The sequence below is a fragment of the Semicossyphus pulcher genome, unplaced genomic scaffold, assembly GCF_022749685.1.
Source record: "Semicossyphus pulcher isolate SPU_LCO1_2020_fin unplaced genomic scaffold, fSemPul1.0.p SCAF_4, whole genome shotgun sequence".
NCBI classification, from domain to species: Eukaryota; Metazoa; Chordata; class Actinopteri; order Labriformes; family Labridae; genus Semicossyphus; species Semicossyphus pulcher.
The window spans coordinates 23,227,011-23,246,639 of record NW_027211715.1 but is presented as its reverse complement, the minus strand read 5'-3'; the positions used below and the strand labels follow the sequence as shown (position 1 = coordinate 23,246,639).

The window sequence follows — 19,629 nt, the reverse complement described above, 5'->3', positions numbered from 1 at the left end:
TCTCTCGTGCGAGAACACGCCTACCCATCCGAGCTAACACCGACAGCATTACGGTTAGCTTTGTGCTAGCATGCTAACCGCCGGTTACAGCATGCTAACAGCCTGTTACCTTTGCGTAACCGCCGGTTATCGCTAGCATGCTAACTAGCTGCCGGTTAGCTTGTCCTACTCGGTTTGAAGCACCTACCTGTCCAATAGAAAGAAGGCCAACTCTGCATCACTCTTTCGCCTTGTTAACCAGTCTGAACGGGCCCAGCCGCTTATTTGAACCACTCCCACACTCACCTATACGCTGTGATTGGCTCAGGGAACCACGACAGCGCCCCTCCTGAAAACGTACTGTGCAGAGCAAAACAACAGAATAGATGCAGAGGGAAGGTTCTCACAAGGGTCTGCACACACACTCACCAACACACATGTATAGAGGCCCATAAGTGATGATTTATATTATATTATATTTGTAAAAGTCTGTATTTTATTTTTCTACTTATTATACCTTTAATATAAAAGATGACACAGAGTAAAACCAGCCATGCTTTTTGTCCATTATGGATTAGTTTTAGTCAGATTAATCAACCGTCTTGACCTCTTTTTTTGTGTTTCCTAAAGAAGTAAAGCCAAACAAACTTGTCTTCGGTCATTTTTTTAATTGTGTGTGAGATTTCATAGCTGGAAAAAGGAAGACATGCCACTCGGCCCCATAGAGGACTCACTTTATAAGCACGGTACGACCGTTTTGTGATTGACACCGTAAATCTCTGTATGCAGCCAGGCAGGTCTTTATCAGCGAACGCCCATTGTGTGAACAGACTGGGTGCATGGTTTTTTTTATTGTGCCCGTGAAAGATAATTTTCAGCATTTATTTAATGCCTTGTGTTTTCCCCCCTTTTCCCTGATAAAAGAAGAAAAAATGCCAGTGGCCACTCGCGCTCTGCTGAGCCACAGGCTGGCAGGGTAGACTGAGCGCAATTATGCAAAACACAGAGAGTGCAGTCATTTTTTAAAAAGACAAAAGGAAATGGTAGGAAAGAGACACATGCTGGTGACAAGGCTTTTCAGAGGGTGGGGTTTGTTTTAGTGTGCGGGCATGCACGAGCCTGCTGCTGCTGCTGGAGATAGAACATCAAAGAGGGGTTGTTTTGATTCATGTGTTAAAAGCCGTGTTGTCTTTAAATGTGAACATTATCAGGCTTTAAATTGACAGTATGCTCATAAAAATGTTTCTCTCAAGATTAATTATCATTAGTGACATCCATGGGAAAAATTCTAAAATACATAGCTAGGACTCGACGAGAACATATGGTCTACTAGAGTAGAGATGGACAGAACACCGGCCCACACAGTGTTCCACAACTCATATAACACCAGCATGTACTGCATCTCCACTATGTGTGAATCTGACAGAGAGAGGAGCATAAAGCATCTCAAAATAGAATAAAGTTGTGATTCTTCTTCTCTCTCCTTCTTTCTCTCTTACCTTTTCTGTTCTTCTCCAGCTCTCACCGGGCTTCTTTCATCAATTTCTTTTCAACGTTAAACCAAATCTCACCTCGGCCGGATTTTCACGAGGTCGCTCTCGAGTCAAACATTTAATTTCCTCTCCTTTTATTTTGAAACAGAAAAATAATAGACAGCTTTAAGACAGACAAGATATAAGACTACATCTACTCTCTCTCATTGCCCCTTTAATTTTTCGTCTCCCTCTCTCCTCTTTGCTTCTCCTCCCAGCCATTTTCCTCTTTGCTTTTCCCCACCACACTTTTCCCTCCCTCTCTCCGTGTTCCGCCAGTAAAGGGGGGGACTTTATGTGTTCTTCACAGCTCCACTAAATAATAGCTAGAATATGTAATGAAGCTGGAAGTGGGCTTGGAAACAATAGATAATACCACCTAGCGAGGATCCTCCATCAAAGACGACGAGGAACAGATGAAACTCCCTCTATCCTGTCAGAGACTATCTATGTCTCTCCCCTTCTTCCTCTCGCTCTCTCTCTTTTGCTAGGAGGTGCAATTTACAGCCGCCAATGTGGGTTTTAATTGGCTCTGCTTTAGTTTTGTTTGGCTCATTATTTGTCACCCGTGCGCGTGTTGGTGGCTGTGTTTTGTTGACCTTCAGATGACATTTGTGGATTATTATTTTAGGTTAAGACATTATATCTGTTGGAAGCATTTGGACCTACAGCATGTGGCACACGTCGAATGACAACATATGAAATATAGAACACTCCACCTTATTTAACTGTGAGCTATAACAGTAAACAAAAAGGGGATTCTGGCCCAGCACAAGCTCTTACAGCATTACTATTTATGAAGCATTGAAAACTTCAACTTCAGGCTTCCAAAGATTTTCTTATTCAGCACAGGGACCGAGGCTGAGGAGCCGCTGGCAGAGCTTTCTGGAAGCGTCCACCCGGAGTCGAACTTCACAGGGTCGTTACTTTGTGATCTCCCCGGTGTTGAGGCGCTCGGCTTCTGAGCACATTCCAACCCACCTGCCACCGCGCTGGCATTTGCTGTTCCAAGCGCACATCAAACACATCCAAATCAGATCCCTGCATAAATGCGGAGCGAAGCCTCCTCCACCACCTGCACTCCGCAGGTAGACATTTTCATTTGGTTCATGAGCTATGTGCCAGGAACGCGTCCCTCTGGGGGGGACGAGGATGATCTGAGCTGTAGAGGGAAATGAAGAGAAGGAAAAAATAGAGTATGGATTGTTTTAGCTGCAGGTCTGCCTTCTCTTATTTAAGGGTAGATATCTTTGCACTGACTTGAAGGTGTAAAATACTCTTAGAGAATTTGGCCGTGTCCAAAGTGGAGGCATGACTAATCTTTATAATTAAGCAGGATCGATGGTCTCATTTGTGCCACAGCTGAACAGCGTTATTAGACCGATGTTCCAGAATAGCAGCTTTGTACGACACTGTGTTCCCCCCTCGCTTGCCGATGTGATGGACTAAGTTATGGTATATTACAAAGCATCCTGGGCAGCGGCTGGCGTGTTGATGCTTCCTGGCTAAACGCTAACGAGTGCCGGTGCTGTGTTTGTCAGGGAGGCCTGGGCTGCAATCTGTCTGCTGAGCCAGCCAGAAGCCCTAATGATATCATCAGGAAGTGCCGTCAACGGCGCTCTAACGAGGAATGATCTGACGCGCCTTGTTTCACCTCCCTCCTCCTCCTCCTCCTCCTTCCCCCCCCCCCCCCAACGCCCCTTCTCCACTGTTGTTGCCAAGCGTTTAGGTACACATACAGGAGATACAATCTGAGCAGTGATAAGAAATGCATCCTGTTGGAAATACAGGAGCCCCAAGGGGTTCATAGAAAACCATGTGCCCTAAAATATGACAATACGGGGGAAAGAATGAAGATAAAATAGAGCCCAAATTAGAGACAGTGGATTACGTTTTAATACACTGGAATGAATACTAAGGCAATACAAATGATTTAAAACAACATAAATGTAGTTCTTATAGATTAACCTCTCATTTCTCTCTCCTTCTATATTCCTATGATCATTACATGTGGGGCTGAGCTTCTGCATCGTGCACCATGCCACCATTCATTTGGACTATATGTCAGGATCATGTCCCATAACCCCTCCTCCCCAAACACACACCATACATCACATACATTCTCTCATACATCAACATAGCTACCAACAAACGTACCATATTACTTATTTAAATCTTCTTTTTGTCTTTGTGTTGCTGATGCTGAAGAGGAACCCAGTTTGTCCTGCGTTAGAGAAACAGTTCAAAATGCTTGTGAGGAATTCTCCCATTAAGAAGATGCTCTGACTGACAGATTAACTAATCATGTCCTCCCTGCTTTCTCTCTCTCTCTCTTTCTTTTTTTTCTCTCTCTCTCTCTCTCCCCCCCTTCCCTTCTTGTCTTTGTCGGACGTTGTCACTTCCCAGGTGCCTTGCAGATCGAGAACAGCGAGGAGACTGACCAGGGGAAGTACGAGTGCGTGGCCTCTAATGTGGAAGGCGTGCGCTACTCGTCCCCTGCTAACCTTTATGTGCGAGGTAGGGAGCAACCCGGCCCCAGAGTCAGGCCAAACAAAATCAAAAAACACCCACCCTTTCTAACTGCAAAGAATCTGCACAGTGCAGCTGAGCTTTAAGTGGCATTAATGTTGAGCTTAACAAATGATAATTACTTCCATTCTAGCCCAGCTGAATGTATTTTGCAAAATATTATTACCCGAGTAGTATTAAATCTTTTAGCATTGATAGTATTGCCAGGCCACAAATGTAATTTTATATGCACTGAAACCAAATGCAAAACTATAATTGACCAACTAATGTTCTTCTCTGTTATGATGTTATGCTCCATTTTGTCTTTGAATGCCCTCCCCTACTCACTCGGAAGGAAATGTGTAGCACAACAAGCCGTATGTCTTTACCGTATCAGTTGTAAGACGACTCTTACCTGTAATGTGTGCCCCTCCGTCAAAGTTATGGAGCCCGCACGGGGTCGGGGAGGACTTGTTTTTGATTAGTTTTCTTGCAGGTACAGGAGCACTACGGTAAGTGTTGATTTTGATTGAGTGGCGAGGTATTAATGCCCACCAATCAAAATCCAAACCCCTCCTCCTTCTCCAGATTCGGGGGGTAAAAAAAGGATTTCCTTGTGGTGAATTAATAGTAAGCGACTGTTAACACAGTCAACTGCTCTTTATTATGTAAAATGTTCTGTCTCGTAGGTTATAAATAGGACACTTCCTCTACTTTTTCTTCATGGTGTTCTGGAGCATAAATCCATAGTATTCCCCTGTTTCTGCTTTGGGCTATTATCTTTAAAGCTTTATACAGTCAGTAGTCATTGTGGCTGGCTTGTCCCGGCAAAGTGAAGATATGAGAAACAAACAGTCACAGGGACTGTTGAGTTCCATTGGAAACAGGCAATGAAGACAAAAGCCTAGCCTCTACCACTAATGCTAAATGACAATGACTCCCTGTTGAGGGAGCTTTGATAAATTGAAGCAGATGCATTTTGGACATGCATTATTTATATTGTGCATATTAAATAAAGATGCTTCAGTATCTACTCAGTTTGTTCCCTCTGCTGTGTACCAAATAACTTTGTTCCCAATAAATAATTCAGCACTCTGACATTATAAAATGGGTCAGGGAGCTGCTTTTTCATTATTATTGCTATTATCGTACCCTGTGAAGTAGCAGCGTAGGGAGGAAACATTGAACCGTGAGGAGCAGGAGGTAAAATATGGTTAGCGTCTCTCTTCGCCAGCATTCGTCCTGGAGGCTCGCGGCCGTATCCTCCATGCGACGCAGTGACACTTAATGTCAAGCAGCTTGTGCACCTTTTCCTCGTGTACAGCACGGTACAAATTAAAAGATTACAAATTACAGTGAAGAGCTCTACAGGAATCATTATGTAACAATAATGGGAACGCTTCCGTGACCACAGCACCGGAATGTTTAGCAGCACACACACAGCTAGACCCTGAAATCATTTCCAACTATTCATGCAATCTCCATGAACACTGGCTCCATCAGCATGCTCTTTAAAAAGCCTACACCAGGGTCATAATTACGCAGGTATTTTTCACACTATGTAACACACTTGTTATGCCTTGATGGTGTCAACCTTTGTCTGTTTTCAGTTAACTTTTGTCAATCAATTCTGATACTTGATGTTGACTATGTTTTTGTTCACAAAGCGAAATGCACTTGAGATTAGCAGCTGTGGTAGGGATCCAATTCACGAACCTGAATACTAAATATGAATATGAAATTGAATCCGGGTTGTATTGTAAATGCAAGGCAAATGCAGACTACCCAAACAGAAGCATAATTACATTGATACTAATTGGCTCTACCCACATTTACTGTTACCGTCTTGAACTGCAGCTGCTAATTTCAGCCCAAACTGTGTCTTTTTTTCTTTTCTATCTCTCATTAGTTTTTCTTTATTTTCTCTTTATTTGGTTTCCTTCTCTAACAAAAGCAAAATACAGCCACCACAGGAGCCTCTCCTTGTGGCTATAAGGAGCTTGTGAAATTTTGAATTATGAGTATGGTACGCTTGGTTTAACTCCAGTGGCGCCTCACTATTTTTTTTCTTAGCAGGCGACAGTGTGGCCACTGGGGTGAATCTGATTGTTTTGGTTCAAAGTTTATTTGAGGGTGGGGGGGCAGGCAAGTGTACTTTCAAGACGGGTGTCACTGATAGCAGGGACAGGGGGGGGGGAAAGGAGGAGAAAAGGATTAAGGCAAAGGGAAATGTAGCTGCAGCTAAACACCTTGAGGTGGCTTTTTTTACTCTCTCTGTGTTTCCCCTATTTTTCTCTTCTCCTCATGTCATTGTGTTCTGCATCAACCCCTTTACATCCCTCAGAGCTTCGAGAAGGTTGGTGTGTTTTTTCTTTTTTACTTTTTTTAACCCACATTTGAAAAAAAAAAAAATTCAACATGTTGAAAAATTCTAGCTGTATTTGCCTATTACAGAGCTCGATTCATGACTAATTTGAAGAAATACTAATCAGTAAATCCAAACTGCTAAATGACTATGAAAGAAATGTTTCTTTATTTCCAAGGAAGAAATGATGAAAGCAAACCCGATTAGCTCGGGTCTTGTTAATTTACTTTTCTGTTTGCATTGTGGGGCCTTTTCTCGTTTTGCATCCTTTGGTATTGCTTCTGCACCTAAAGGCTTTCTTGCACGTGTTTTCATGGAAACCCAGCACGTTTAAATAACAGGACTTGTTGCATGATGGGAGAATGTAACTGCGCTTGCATGCCTGTACAGAATCCCTTTGGCCGTGTTGGTCTTTTTTTCTGCATTCCTTGTGTTTTGTTCAGTTGGTTCCTTCTCCTTTCTTTGGTTTTTTTTCTACAAGTGTTTTCCCTGACACAACCCTTTAGTTGGCTTTTCTTTCCTTAATTTTTTTGTGTTGTGATTCTGGTGTTGTGTTTGTGACTTTTCCTTTGTTTCAGTTCTGTTCCTGAACTTTCTTTTCCGTTCAAACTGTTTGTCTTTTGTGCTTCATTTGTTTGTGAAACTTGTGTTTCTTTTTCAAAATGATGCTGCTCTGCTTCTTGAGTCCCGGAGTGCAAATGCAAATGCCGAATGAAATACTAAGTGTGTATACAGCCAGTGTTCCTGTCATCTTGTTTATAGCAATCCATTACTGCAAAAAATTAGACCTGATTGGGCCTGATTGGGTTCCATGGTGATTTCAGGCAGCCATTAAGGGATGCCATTTACAGTGTCGTGTGGATCAATAACAATATAATGACTTCGACATCACATTCGCCGTTGCTTAGCGGGTGCTAACCGTATCTTTTATTTTCAAATGGCGGCAGCTAGATGTGATTGGTTTTGTTGAGCGACTGCTGTTTGTGTTCTCTGGCAGTCATGACACTCCATCAAATTATAATTCATTATTCAAAAGCCCTCCTTCCTTCGCTCACACTCTCCTGGAATAGAATTGATTTTCAGGCTGATTTGACTGAAGTAATGAGGATTCTTAAACTGGACAACAAGATGCACAATAATTGTCATTTAAGGCATGTATGCTGTAGTTCTACAACAATAATGAGGAGACAGCGCTTAATGATTAGAGATTAAGTCACGCTATGTTTAAAGATTTACCAATGGGTGGATTCTTCAGATTTCTCCCCCTAAATGTTGCCGCCGGCATGCTCACCAGGTGTTCCAAGACTGATCCAGCTGAATCAGATCGCCCGCTGCAGCGAGCCTGCCTTTAAATTTTACGGCTCCGCACGTCGTTCGAATACATCAGATATGTCGGAAAGGAACCACGCTTTTCAGTTTGGGGTTTTACATGTGGCCCAACAGGTGTGGGTAGATCAGGCGTGTCATTTATTCAGGTAGAGGAGATAACACACTTCCGCCCCGATCAGGCTCCTCTGAGAGCAGAGAGAGTGTCTGTATGTATGACTGTCAAAGGATGCTGATCTCCAGGGGATTACACTGATCTCTGTGAAGCATCTGAAAGTCTTATTGGAAATGACTGCTGCTCGAACAGCAAACAAATTAGCAATTTCCATGCTTTGGAAAACTTGTCCATCGGAGAACAATTGCTCATTTCTACCAAAGTCACCAGCTGTTGGCAACTTTGGAGGCCCACGCATATTTTGCTATAGGTCACCTTGACAGTTTGTAGCAAGTATGTGCAACCTGCAGGAGATTTTGAAACTTTACGGGGGTTTGTTTTTGCCACTTTTGAATATTTACTGATCCTTTTTGGATGTTTTTATGAGCCACACTAAGCCCCAAGAATAGACAAACCCACCTCAAAATATATTCAATGTACGCCGGTGTGTCCTTTAAGAAGATGCTGAGTGCAGCTGATATATTTCTGGCCCCAGTCTACCACATCCCAACTATTTCCTTCCGTTGCACCAGCCACATAATTCTTTCCTTTAGGCAAGTCATTAGACAAATATATATAATCATGCCTTCTGATCTAGCGGTTATCCCAGGCGCAGATGAGGGCTTCAATTCCAACACCTCAATGCACCAATTGAGGAGGAAAAGACTTCCCATCAGCAATTCTAACAGTTCAGTTTGAGCAAGCCGCCAGTCAGTAGCGCGTCACAAAGTCCACACCGAACGGCACGAACAGACAAAAATAAAAACCTGCATTTATCTTTGTATCTAAGTCCAAAGAATAACACTGATGCAGAAAGACTGAGCTGTGATGTACGCATGTGCATGTTTGCCCTCCTACAATGGTATCTGCCTGATTTTCAATGTGCTCGCATGTCCTGCTATGCATTTGTGTGTAACGTTGGGAAAGAAAGCTAGATTACACCTTATGTTCTCACTGGCCAAAGCAAAATCCTGCCATCTCTATTAGATGTTTGTCTCAAGGAGTCCTGAAAGTTAAAAGCCACCCCTCAAAAACACCATACTGCAAAAAGAACCGCGTTTATTTTTGATACGCAACAAAATTTCTAGTACCCCGTATTCTAATGCAAATATATAAATGCACCCCCCTTCTCAATCGGACTGATGATATTCACAGGAGGGATCACCACAGTGAGGGGACATACTTGCAATATCATTTGGCTGCTTGTCATCTACCAGTAAATCAATAGAAAAGGTGATACGCTTCAAAATCCCCTCAATCCGCCGCTTGCTATTATTAGATACCCCCGCCATGATTCTTGTCACTTTCCTTTAGGTAATAATTTCCATTTTGATGAGCCACAGATAGTGACTGTTTAGCATTGCAGCAGCCAAGGTATGTTAATGCAGGCCGACCCCTGCGGCTTATATGTAAATGCCGTAGGCCTCACCCAGCAAGTGTGACTAAAGGATCTCCATACTGCGCCTGTGTCCTCAGGCAGCAAGAGGGTGTAATCTCAGCTTCAAGGTGACACTAAAGGCTGCACATTATTTTGGCTTCCCCCTTCATTTTGGGGCAGCAAAAAAACTGCCTCACCAAAATGGCCGATAATGTCCACCTTCTGACCTCTGTTTTTTGGCACAAATCCCTCCACGACACCGCCCACTACTAGAGTTAGTGCAGTACTCTGGCGTTCTCTCTCGACTGCTTCTCACCTCGTCCACTGTAAGGCTTCTTGTCTTTCTCTCCACATTGGGGCTTGAAACCAGATTACATGTTAGTAGTCCAAACGAAAGGCATATGTTTGTTTTATTTTTCGCTCAATTCCAAATGGGCCGGCTGGGCTCCTGGTCTCTGTGAATGAGGAGCCTGTCCATGCAATTGGGATTCTTTGTTTCCTTTGTTTCTCTGGCACTGCGTTTGAGAGGTAGGACAGCGTAGGAGCCGCACACACAGGCAGCTTTTGAGAGCTTACCAGACCACTGGCACGTCAGGGTTAACCAGTCCACTCCAACATTAAATCATTTCATACAGGCCTGCGTCCAGCTAACTATAGTGTTGTGACTCATTTGCATGTGATACTGACATGAAGACACACAGTTATGTGGTTCCCCAATGTGTCTACTGGGTTTTTAAGATCCATTGATCCATTTCTCCCCAAAGATATAGAGTAGTATCAACTGACCTTGAGCTCTTTATCTTCTGTTGTAACCAATACCAAATTAATTCATGTGTCAGACACAGTCGGTGTATGCTGTTGACAGGTAGGCTGTCCCCGGTGTTTGTTTGCTTACCTATCATTCACTTCAGAGTGCCACGAAGCCTTTAATCAAGGCGGTTCGTACTTTGGCTAAGTGATATATTTCAAAATTTCATTGACACAAGCCAAAATGGAACAGCATTTGACAGGTGGCTGGTGTTAGTCCCCACATTTCCCCCGACAGTGAAGGTTCCCAAAGGTGAACAGAGACGTATTCCTGTGGGGAAACCTCATTCACTCAGCCACTGCAGCTCCCGGTCCATTGACTGACCTGAGCCCCATGCAGGGAGAGAAGTGCACCATCAGACACACTTTGATTGGACATTTTCCCAAACCTTGTTGGCCCGATTCAGTTTTCACCATTCCTTTGGAGGCTAAATTCAAGCAGAGACAAATCATAGCTGAAAAAACATCTAATAGCATTGATGCATTCCTCTTTGTCGAACACAGCTGCACTCTGGTATTGTCTATGCTGTTCGGACTTAGTTCTTTTTGTGGATCTGTTCAGTTTGATTTGTTTCCTTTCGTTTGGTTTTGTGCGTGTGTGTGTCTGGAACAATGCTATATTTGGGAATGGATGGCATGCTTGGATGGGCTTGGGTGACATTTTTGGATTGTATTGGTTCCCCGGTGTCTGCCCAAGTGGATGGGGGCGCACCTGTATATGTCACTCATGCCATAGCCACACCCATGCATGTCCGTGTGAGGAATGGGCTGCCCTTTCACCTTTGTTGTTTCGTTAGGACGAAGTAGAATGCTGGTATATATTTCCCGTCCCTATATGGTGGGCTTTTTTTCAGTTTGTTTTTTTAGAATATCTCCCATTCGGCTTCCAAACTATTCAATAATACCTGTCATGATGAGACAAAGCATTATATCTCAACCCAAAGGTCAGGCTTACCATTTGGTAATTCCACTTTTTTTGAGGCCAGGTGTTGGCGTAGGAGTTTAGGATTTTTTAGGAAACTTTTTTACCAAGCTTTTTTTAAGACAGCGTACTCTTTGAATCTGCAATAGATCATTTTTTATAAGGACATGTTTTTCCAAAACAGTGTGTGATTTTCTTTTTTGCCACAAAAGAGCATTTCGCTAAAGGTCAGTGATTAACTTTTTGCCCTCAAGGTCAAGTTGTGTCTCGCCCAAGGTATTCACATATCTGACATTAATATCAAACAACAGGGCCGAGAGAATGCATGTAGAGTAGTGCAATCAAAAGCCCAACAGTGGCTGCAGATCTCCATCTATGTTTAAAGTTATAAGTATAGTATTTCTATATCTTTTTAAATCTTAAGAAGAATGCTGTGTTTCCTATAACTGAATCTGATTGGCTGTTAAAAGCTCGTAAAAGTAGATTTGTTCTCACATGGACTTAGACCTAGCTTGCCTTCCTTTACTAACATGCTTGGCCTGTACAGACTAAATGTGAAAATACTGTTTGTACATTTAAGTCATGACTTCCCTGCTCAGGTCAGTAAGTGTCAGCTCTCAGGTGAAACCCCCCCTAAGAGTGTGTGTAGGTGATATTTGTGCCCTTAGTTTGTCGGAAAAGTCAACTGTCCCATGCAACGATCATATGAATCCCATTTGGATCGACACGGTGTATTTTGGAATGCTACCTATCCTTACGCCCCTCCCCTTATTCTCCCCTCAATCCCCACCCGTCCCCCCACACACACACCTCACATCCGCCCAGCCCAAAGACTTCCAAAGTTACATTTGCATCGAGGTGCAATGTTTAAGGCGGGGAGGAAGGGAGGTGTAGCTGATTCTTGATTTTAAGCCCCAGTGTGTGAGACCACCAAACCCACTTTGAGCCATGGTCTTTTGTTTGATTTTGTTTTGGTTTTGTTTTAATTTAGAATCACAGTCTCCTTATTCTATCCCCCACTGATGCCCTCCTCCTCCTCCTACTCCTCCTCCTTCCCTTTCTCCAACACCCCCAAACCCCTCCCCTCCCCCCCTTTGCGTACTGTACAGTATGTCCGCGTGCCCATCCGTCACTGTCTGTCTGCCCGTCTCCCTCTGTCTGTCCTCTTGTCTGCTGTCTTGGTGCTTGAGTCTGTTTTGTTCTGCCTCGTGTCTTGTCTCTTGTCCCTGTCTTTCCTGTCTTGTCTACCTGTCTGTCTCTAAGTCAGCTCTTCCATTTTGGTTCATCATTTTTTACCTCTACATCCTGCATTACTTTGCTTCTCTCTCTTTGATCTTCTTCTGCATCCCAACAAACATTTAGACGTTGAAAGGTAAAGAACATTTGGTTTGCGCTGGCGCTGAATAGCTGTACAAAAAAGACACTTTGAAGTAATACACCTTGAAGTATCCCATAACCGTCATATATTTTTTCAGGATTTTTTTTCTTCAAGAAAGTTCAAAACAGTCTTTAAGATTTTGCGTACCAGAAAATGGTTTTCCTCTGGCTAGATACACGTTAACCCCTAACCCTAACCCTAACCAAGGACATATTTTAGAAGATTCTTCCAACTTCCATCTTGACTAAGGTGCTCCAAACTCTCTCCAAAGGTTGCTCGCTCTAGATTTATAAAGGCCCTCCATTAGAAAGTGCTAATTCAGTTCTCATTTAGTGTTGAACTTGACCACTTCTTGCATGACACGTCGTCAAGTGCTTGCTGGGATGCCTCTCATGGACACACAATGTTTTTGCTAACTCATCCTCTGTCCCTCTCTAACTAGCATACTGTACACACGCACACTCATACCTGTACCAGTGTAAAATATAGATACATAAACACAGTACACAGTACCTTACGCGCCCTTCCTCTGCGTCTCAGACTCATTATCAACCTCCTTCCACTCAGCTCCTCTCCATGAGTTTTGAGCTCCTCCCTGTCTCCCTCTCTCATTCTGCCCTTATCCATCGACCCCCCCCTCTTTCACTCTCCCTCTCTCTCTCTCATTCTTGTTCTCTGGATTTCTACTCCCTGTTGATCCAGTTCTGTTTCTTGACTCCAACACTCTGTGATAGTAGATTTCTAGCTACTACTACTCTAGCTCTTTTTCTATGTACTTCTAGGCACACACCTTGTTCCTCAATATTTATTTTGTGTTAACTGGGACTGCGATGTGACAATGTGCCACCATCACATTTTGTCACATTTGCTGGAGAAAAACAAAGTTTACACAGCATTGAAGCGGGTTACCCCCCCTTCACCCTCCTCCAAACCTTCCCCTCTCTTCTTCTTCCTCTGTCACTCTTTGCTCCTCTGTTCCCTTTCCTCCTCTCCTCTCCTCAGATGCTTTATCCTCTATCTTGTACTTCTTCTTTCCTCTCCAATCGTCTTTTGTCTGGGCATGCTAGCGACCCTTCAGTTATATTCCTCTATGCATTTTATCTCAATTTTTATATCTGATTTTGTTATCATTTACTCCTAATTTACCTCGGTCTATTTATGCATGCTGTCTGTGAAACTGATAGCTGCATCTATCAATGGAACCGTGTCAGATCTTAATAAGGCTTTGTCCAGTGGATCTACCCTAAACCACAAAAATCTGATTAAAGTTTCTCATCTTTAAGATATCTAGGCAGCAGAGACAGGTGTCAAGTGCAAACTGACGCTAGTATGTGTTTAGAGACCCTGTAGAGACGGTCAATAGTCCAGTAACCCTACACTTCCTGTGCTGTGGGAGGAGCCTACAATGGCCCACTTCCTGTTTGGCATGAGTGCCTGAGAGGACAGGAAGTTCCAGGTTGCCATGTTGGCCTTATGTGATAGCAGTATCACATGGCCTTTACAACACAGCTTCATTCTTGGTGATCAGGTTCTGTCGTAGGTTTATGTACGTGAGCAGTTCAGTCCAAAGATGAGAAACTCGTAATAGATTTTTGTGTCTTTAATTGTGCTGTGATGGGTCAAATATTGGTCAATGGAACCTTGTTGCTATGAATCGTTGCTTTATTGTTAATCTACATTGTTGTTGAAGCAGTTCTGTTAGTTTAGTTCCTTCTCATTATTTGTATATTTTTATGTTTTGAAAAGTCTACTTCCTTTTATATTGTGTTTCAGTTCACCTTTACCATGTTGAACCTTTTGTGTTAAGTATTTCCTTGAGAAGGGTCCATTTTCATCGGCCTCTCTTGTTACCTCTCTCTTTCTCTTTTTTTTTTGACTCCCTTGCCCTCTTTTGTCATCCTCTCCTCTTCCTCATGCCTTCTCCCAGTCCGACGGGTGCCTCCTCGCTTCTCCATTCCGCCAACGAGTCAGGAAATAATGCCCGGCGGCAGTGTGAACATAACTTGTGTGGCAGTGGGCTCGCCCATGCCTTATGTCAAGTGGATGCTGAACTCAGAGGACTTGACACCGGAGGATGAGATGCCAGTGGGCAGGAACGTTCTCGAGCTGAGCAGCGTCCGTGAGTCAGCCAACTACACCTGCGTGGCCATGAGCAGCCTTGGCATCATTGAGGCTGTGGCACAAATCACTGTCAAATGTAAGAGATAACTGTGCTTGTGTTGAATATTAATTCAGTTAAGTCTCAGATGTGCAGAAAATGCAGGCATGTTTGTGGGGCATTGGGAAGTTTTTCAATCAGTCAGAATTGTTAACTGCCGTTTCCTTCTTGTTTTATCACCACCACAGCTCTCCCCAAGCCTCCAGGTACCCCTGTGGTTACTGAAACCACTGCCACCAGTGTGACCATCACCTGGGACTCAGGCAACCCAGACCCTGTGACTTACTATATCATCCAGTACAGGGCCAAGTCCCCAGACAGCAAATACGAGACAGTGGATGGCATTACAACCACACGTTACAGCATTGGTGGCCTGTACCCCAACACAGAGTACGAAATTCGTGTCTCAGCCGTCAACACAATCGGCCAGGGTCCTCCCAGTGAGCCAGTAGAAACCCGGACTGGTGAACAAGCCCCCGCCAGTCCACCTAGAAACATCCAGGCTCAGATCATATCCCAGAATACCATGATGGTACGCTGGGAGGACCCCGAGGAGCCCAATGGGCAGATCAAGGGCTACAGGGTTTATTACACCATGGACGACTCCCTGTCCATGAGCCTCTGGCAGATCCATAATGTCCAGGACAGCATCATTACCACCATCCAGAGCCTGGTCCCTCAAGAGACGTACACAATCAAAGTCCTGGCATTCACCTCTGTAGGAGACGGACCCTTCTCAGAGCCCATCCATGTCAAAGTTCTGCAAGGAGGTAAGGATGTGCAAACTACAAAGCCATGGTGCCTAAAGTTAAAAAAAAGACTCTTTAATCTTTAAATATAGTTTTAAAAAAGTTGGTAAGAAAGTTTAAAACAAGTTTAGCTAAAATCACCTGTTCTTCAGCCTTCTGCTTAAAGAGAAGACTTTGAAACCAACAGAGAGCATCTTCAGCTGTTTTTGTGCATCAGCAGCACATTCTCTTAAATATTTCATCAGACTCTGCCTGCTGCCAAAAAGACAAGTTTTCTCCCCTGCCGTGCAAAGTTCACCCACACATCTGCGGCCTCTGCAAATGATGACAAAAGCCTGTTTGATCACGGCAGTCTGAAAAATACAGCCAAATTTTGAGAAAGAACCAACAACCGAGAACTCACCAGGAGCGGCTTCAGAGCTGAGCCAAATCACTCCATCAATGCCGGGGCCAGGAGGTGCATGCAACCTTTAGAGAACCTGCAGAAAAGTAGTGCACAGTTGTACCTGGCAGTACAGTGGAAGCAAAAACTTTTGTACTTCGAATTTAATTCAACTATATTCCTCTAATGCCTGGTCATTTATTACCAAATGTCATCATACTTAAATGTGTAGGTAACAGGTATGCTCTACTATTAAGTCTCCACTTAGCAGGAAAAAGAACTTGATGTACACAGACTTGAGACTTTTTCTCATGGTAACTGGATGTCACATGTGTGTAGTATTAATTCCCATGTCTGTAGAAGTATTTAGCACCATATCAAGTAACATTGCTCTCTGCTGTGTTCTGTAGTTCCAGGTCAGCCCTCCAAATTCCAGGTTGGTGCTGTGTCTGACACCAGCATCGAGCTGACCTGGGAAGCCTATGAGAAAGAAGGGATTATAAATTATGAACTTCATTACATTGAAGGCAGTTTTGGCACCCAGGTAAGAATTCCAATGTTTCATGTTCCCCCATTGCCGAAAGGTCGGCATCATATCTTGATGATCCAGCATTAGACTTCTTCTGCACAGACTAGTGGGTAACTTTACTCTCCGTCAACAGATGAAGAAAACATTCGGACCCACATCTTCTTATGTTGTGGAAGGTCTCCGACCAAACACAGACTACCGCTTCTCCCTGGCAGCCATCTCTAACAAAGGCATCGGAGCCTTCACCAATGACATTTCACAGAAGACCTTGCAAGCCAGTATGTAGCCCTTTATTCAGTCTTCCCTCGTGCTTTCTTTGTCGGTTGGTTTACAAAGAAATTTTCCCTCTAGAAAAAGCTATGAAATGATTCTGTCCCTTCGCTAAAGTGAATTCTTTCCACTCGTAACACATATGATGTCAACTGCATCATCTCCTTTGAACTATGACTGTGTTTTTCTCGGACATAATCACGGTTCAAAGCTGATTCCTAAATGATGAACTGCTTAACAAATGGAATTAACCAATGTGTTGTTGAATTCTTCCTGAATCAGGTGTTTTAATACGTCTGTGTTTAATCTGTGTTTGATAACCTCAATGTTACACTTTGGTTTTTCTACCTCTTACAAAGTGACATTTACACTTTGACAGTTTGTTAAGGTTGAATATAAGGGCTAAAGTCAAGTGTTTTTACGACCTTTCCATTTGAGATCTACATTATTTTCTAACCTGGCTTTGGTGCCGAACATGCACAAGCGTACCCAGCACAGTCAAATCAAGCTTACGTGGACCGACAGTTTGGGAGTTCCTTTTATTTCCCTTTCTCTTCTGTTCTTATTTGCTTTTCCTTTGTCAACAGCAAGTGCACTTTCTTCCACATGACAGAGACACAAAAAATGTTGGTTCTCCTCTCCGACTGCCAAGGCTCTCATATGAACTGTGTTCAGATTGGGGAAATTCGGGGGTTGAGTTTAGTCATCGGGGATGAAACAAAGCCCTGTCGGCAGTGACCAACAGCACTCACATGCTCAGCCCTGGAATTTATTCCAGTGTATCAGTTCTGCACTGATTATTTTATTTTACAGATGGCAGGAACACAACTGAATTATTCAAACCAGGCGGCTAAAAATAACCGGAGTGATATCATAGCTCACAGTAAAGCAAACTGTAGACAAAGAAAATTCACACATTTTACCCTGTAGAAGCTAAACGTCTAAGATAACGGGGTATGAAATTTGTGTCTTAATTGACATGTAATGGTAAAGAACCTTGAAACTGTAGCAGGGTTCAGGGGATTAGCGCTTGATTTCTGATATGCACTGATGATACACAATATGAATACATTCATTTAGAAATCTAAATGAGATCTTTTGGTTTGAACCAGATGATTTACCGGGAACATATAGTCGGAGAGCCTTGGCGGTTGGAGTCGACTTCTCTTAACACATTTTCTGTTTCTACCAGTGCAACTTGTTGGCTGCCCCCCCCACATCTGGGCTGTGGGGGCTTTGGATCAACCACTTCACTCTTCTTTTTGTGTTACCGCTGGGCAGCAAAGCTACACAGACAGTGCAGAGTCACTGAGGAGAGCGCCAGTTGCATGTGACATTCACTCCTACCCGCTGGGGGTGCTGTTGAAAACCTATCACTGCACCGTTGATCTTTGATCAGTCCAGGCATGACAACACTTTGTGTTCATCCAGCCCCATTTCTGTCTTGGCGTCTCTCGAGTGTCTGTGCACATCATCACCTGTCGATGTGTGTTTGTGATTTCCTTGCCTCTGTTTTTTGCATTTGTTTTTGACCGGTAAACCGCAAGCTGATTGGATTTGATACACTCCTCTCTTCCTCTCACATCACCCTACTCCAGATCTGTTTCTCTCTTTGCCACTCGTTTCCCCTGTGCAATGAAAAAAGAAAACTCTCCTTGGAATGGCTTGACATCTCCTTGTTCACTTTGTGTCCTCTTCCTTTTCTGTTGAGTCTTTGAAAAAAAGTTTTGAGTTAGATATTTTATTTATTAATTTATTTTACTTTCTGAGTTATCTGAATATTAGTTTGACATCACTCCGAACAGCAGCTTGCTGCTATTTTCGTCTCTCTGCTGGGTTCATGCAACAACCCAAGTCCGCCACAGCCACAGGCAACTACAGCGCAGCAGGCAGAGCAACACCTACAGACCTACAGCACTGACACACCCCTGCCCACCACGCAAATGTGGGGAATAATAAGTGTAACTGACGGCTTGTCTCAAGTCTTTGCTTGAAGAAAGGGACTCTTCTTTTCGGCTGCCTGGTCGATACGATTACAGGAGATAGAAAAGATAACTGTTCATCGATTACGGTAGTTGCCTGCCCACCACAGCAATTTGATAATGCTGTTCTGGAAATGAGCTTCAATTTATGTCGGTTATCACATTAGTGCTCATTTCCAAGACATGATTATCAAATATTCTGTGGATGTTTTTTTAACATTCACCTTTTCCACAGGCTTTCTTGCTCCCGACCTTTCTTAGCGAAAGTCTTTTCATTGTTTTTATCGAGAGTCCCTGCTCAGGCAAGGTTTGAGATGTAGCCATCAGTCTCTCACTACTGAGGTCAGAACAATAACAGACTAAGTCAGACAAAGCCAAAGAACTCCCACAACACAACACAATAAATAACTTGATCTTTTGGATTCCTCGAGGTAAGTGATTGTGTGGTTCAGGGATTCAGTCTGCCATAACCTTTTGCAATGTCCTGTTTTGCTGTGTTTCGTCTAGTTTTACACAAACAAATCACCCTGCTGGTGCCAGACTCCCGAGCGCTATGCTATCATTACGGGTGTGGCACACAAAAACACTGGGACATATCACCCACAAAGTGTATACAGCACGCTAAAGTAGTCCCAAACTTTAGACTGCATCATGACTAGAAAGCCTTATTTACAAACTCAGTTGTATTTACAGAGATGAATGACACGATAGAATAAACTAGAATTAGTCTCTGAAAATGAAAAACACTTGCGAAAGGGAGTTGGACTCTTTTATCCAAAGTACATCACAAGGCAGTGAAACGTGCTGTTTTAATATTGCATCATCGACTTTTGGCCTTCTTGTGCCATGCTGTACTCGCAGCCCGATGCATCGTCTGGCAGACTGAAACCCTTTTCCATTAAGTACAAAGAAAAGACAGACTACATGAGTTCCCTGTTTGCTTTGTTGTGCATTATCTGTGGTACAAAATGTTTGCAGATTGTTGAAGTTTGTGCTCAGTCCAAGCAGCATTACCAGGGGCTATTGTCATGGGGACCACTTTGTCAAAAACTTGTGAAATGTAACTGCAAAAAAAAAAAAAAACAGGACTCATGGGAAAGAAATGCTTAAACCAAATCATTAAATTGGCTTTTCTTGGTCAATATTCCAGTTGACTGAAAACATACACGAGTTTTGACCGGCAACAGTGGCCCTCATTCAGAAGCAAGGC

At 43.3% G+C, this 19,629-nt stretch overlaps 1 protein-coding gene across 1 annotated transcript in view; it reads left to right on the top strand.

Moving 5' to 3' along the window:
* The window catches only part of ptprsa (protein tyrosine phosphatase receptor type Sa), a 237,093-nt gene that overhangs the window by 151,605 nt on the left and 65,859 nt on the right, over positions 1–19,629 (top strand). Inside the window, exons 7-11 of the mRNA XM_069679489.1 lie at positions 3,918–4,028; positions 14,277–14,546; positions 14,696–15,277; positions 16,049–16,182; positions 16,301–16,445. Of these exons, the coding sequence (XP_069535590.1) occupies positions 3,918–4,028; positions 14,277–14,546; positions 14,696–15,277; positions 16,049–16,182; positions 16,301–16,445 (1,242 nt within the window). The remainder of the gene's footprint in view (positions 1–3,917; positions 4,029–14,276; positions 14,547–14,695; positions 15,278–16,048; positions 16,183–16,300; positions 16,446–19,629) is intronic.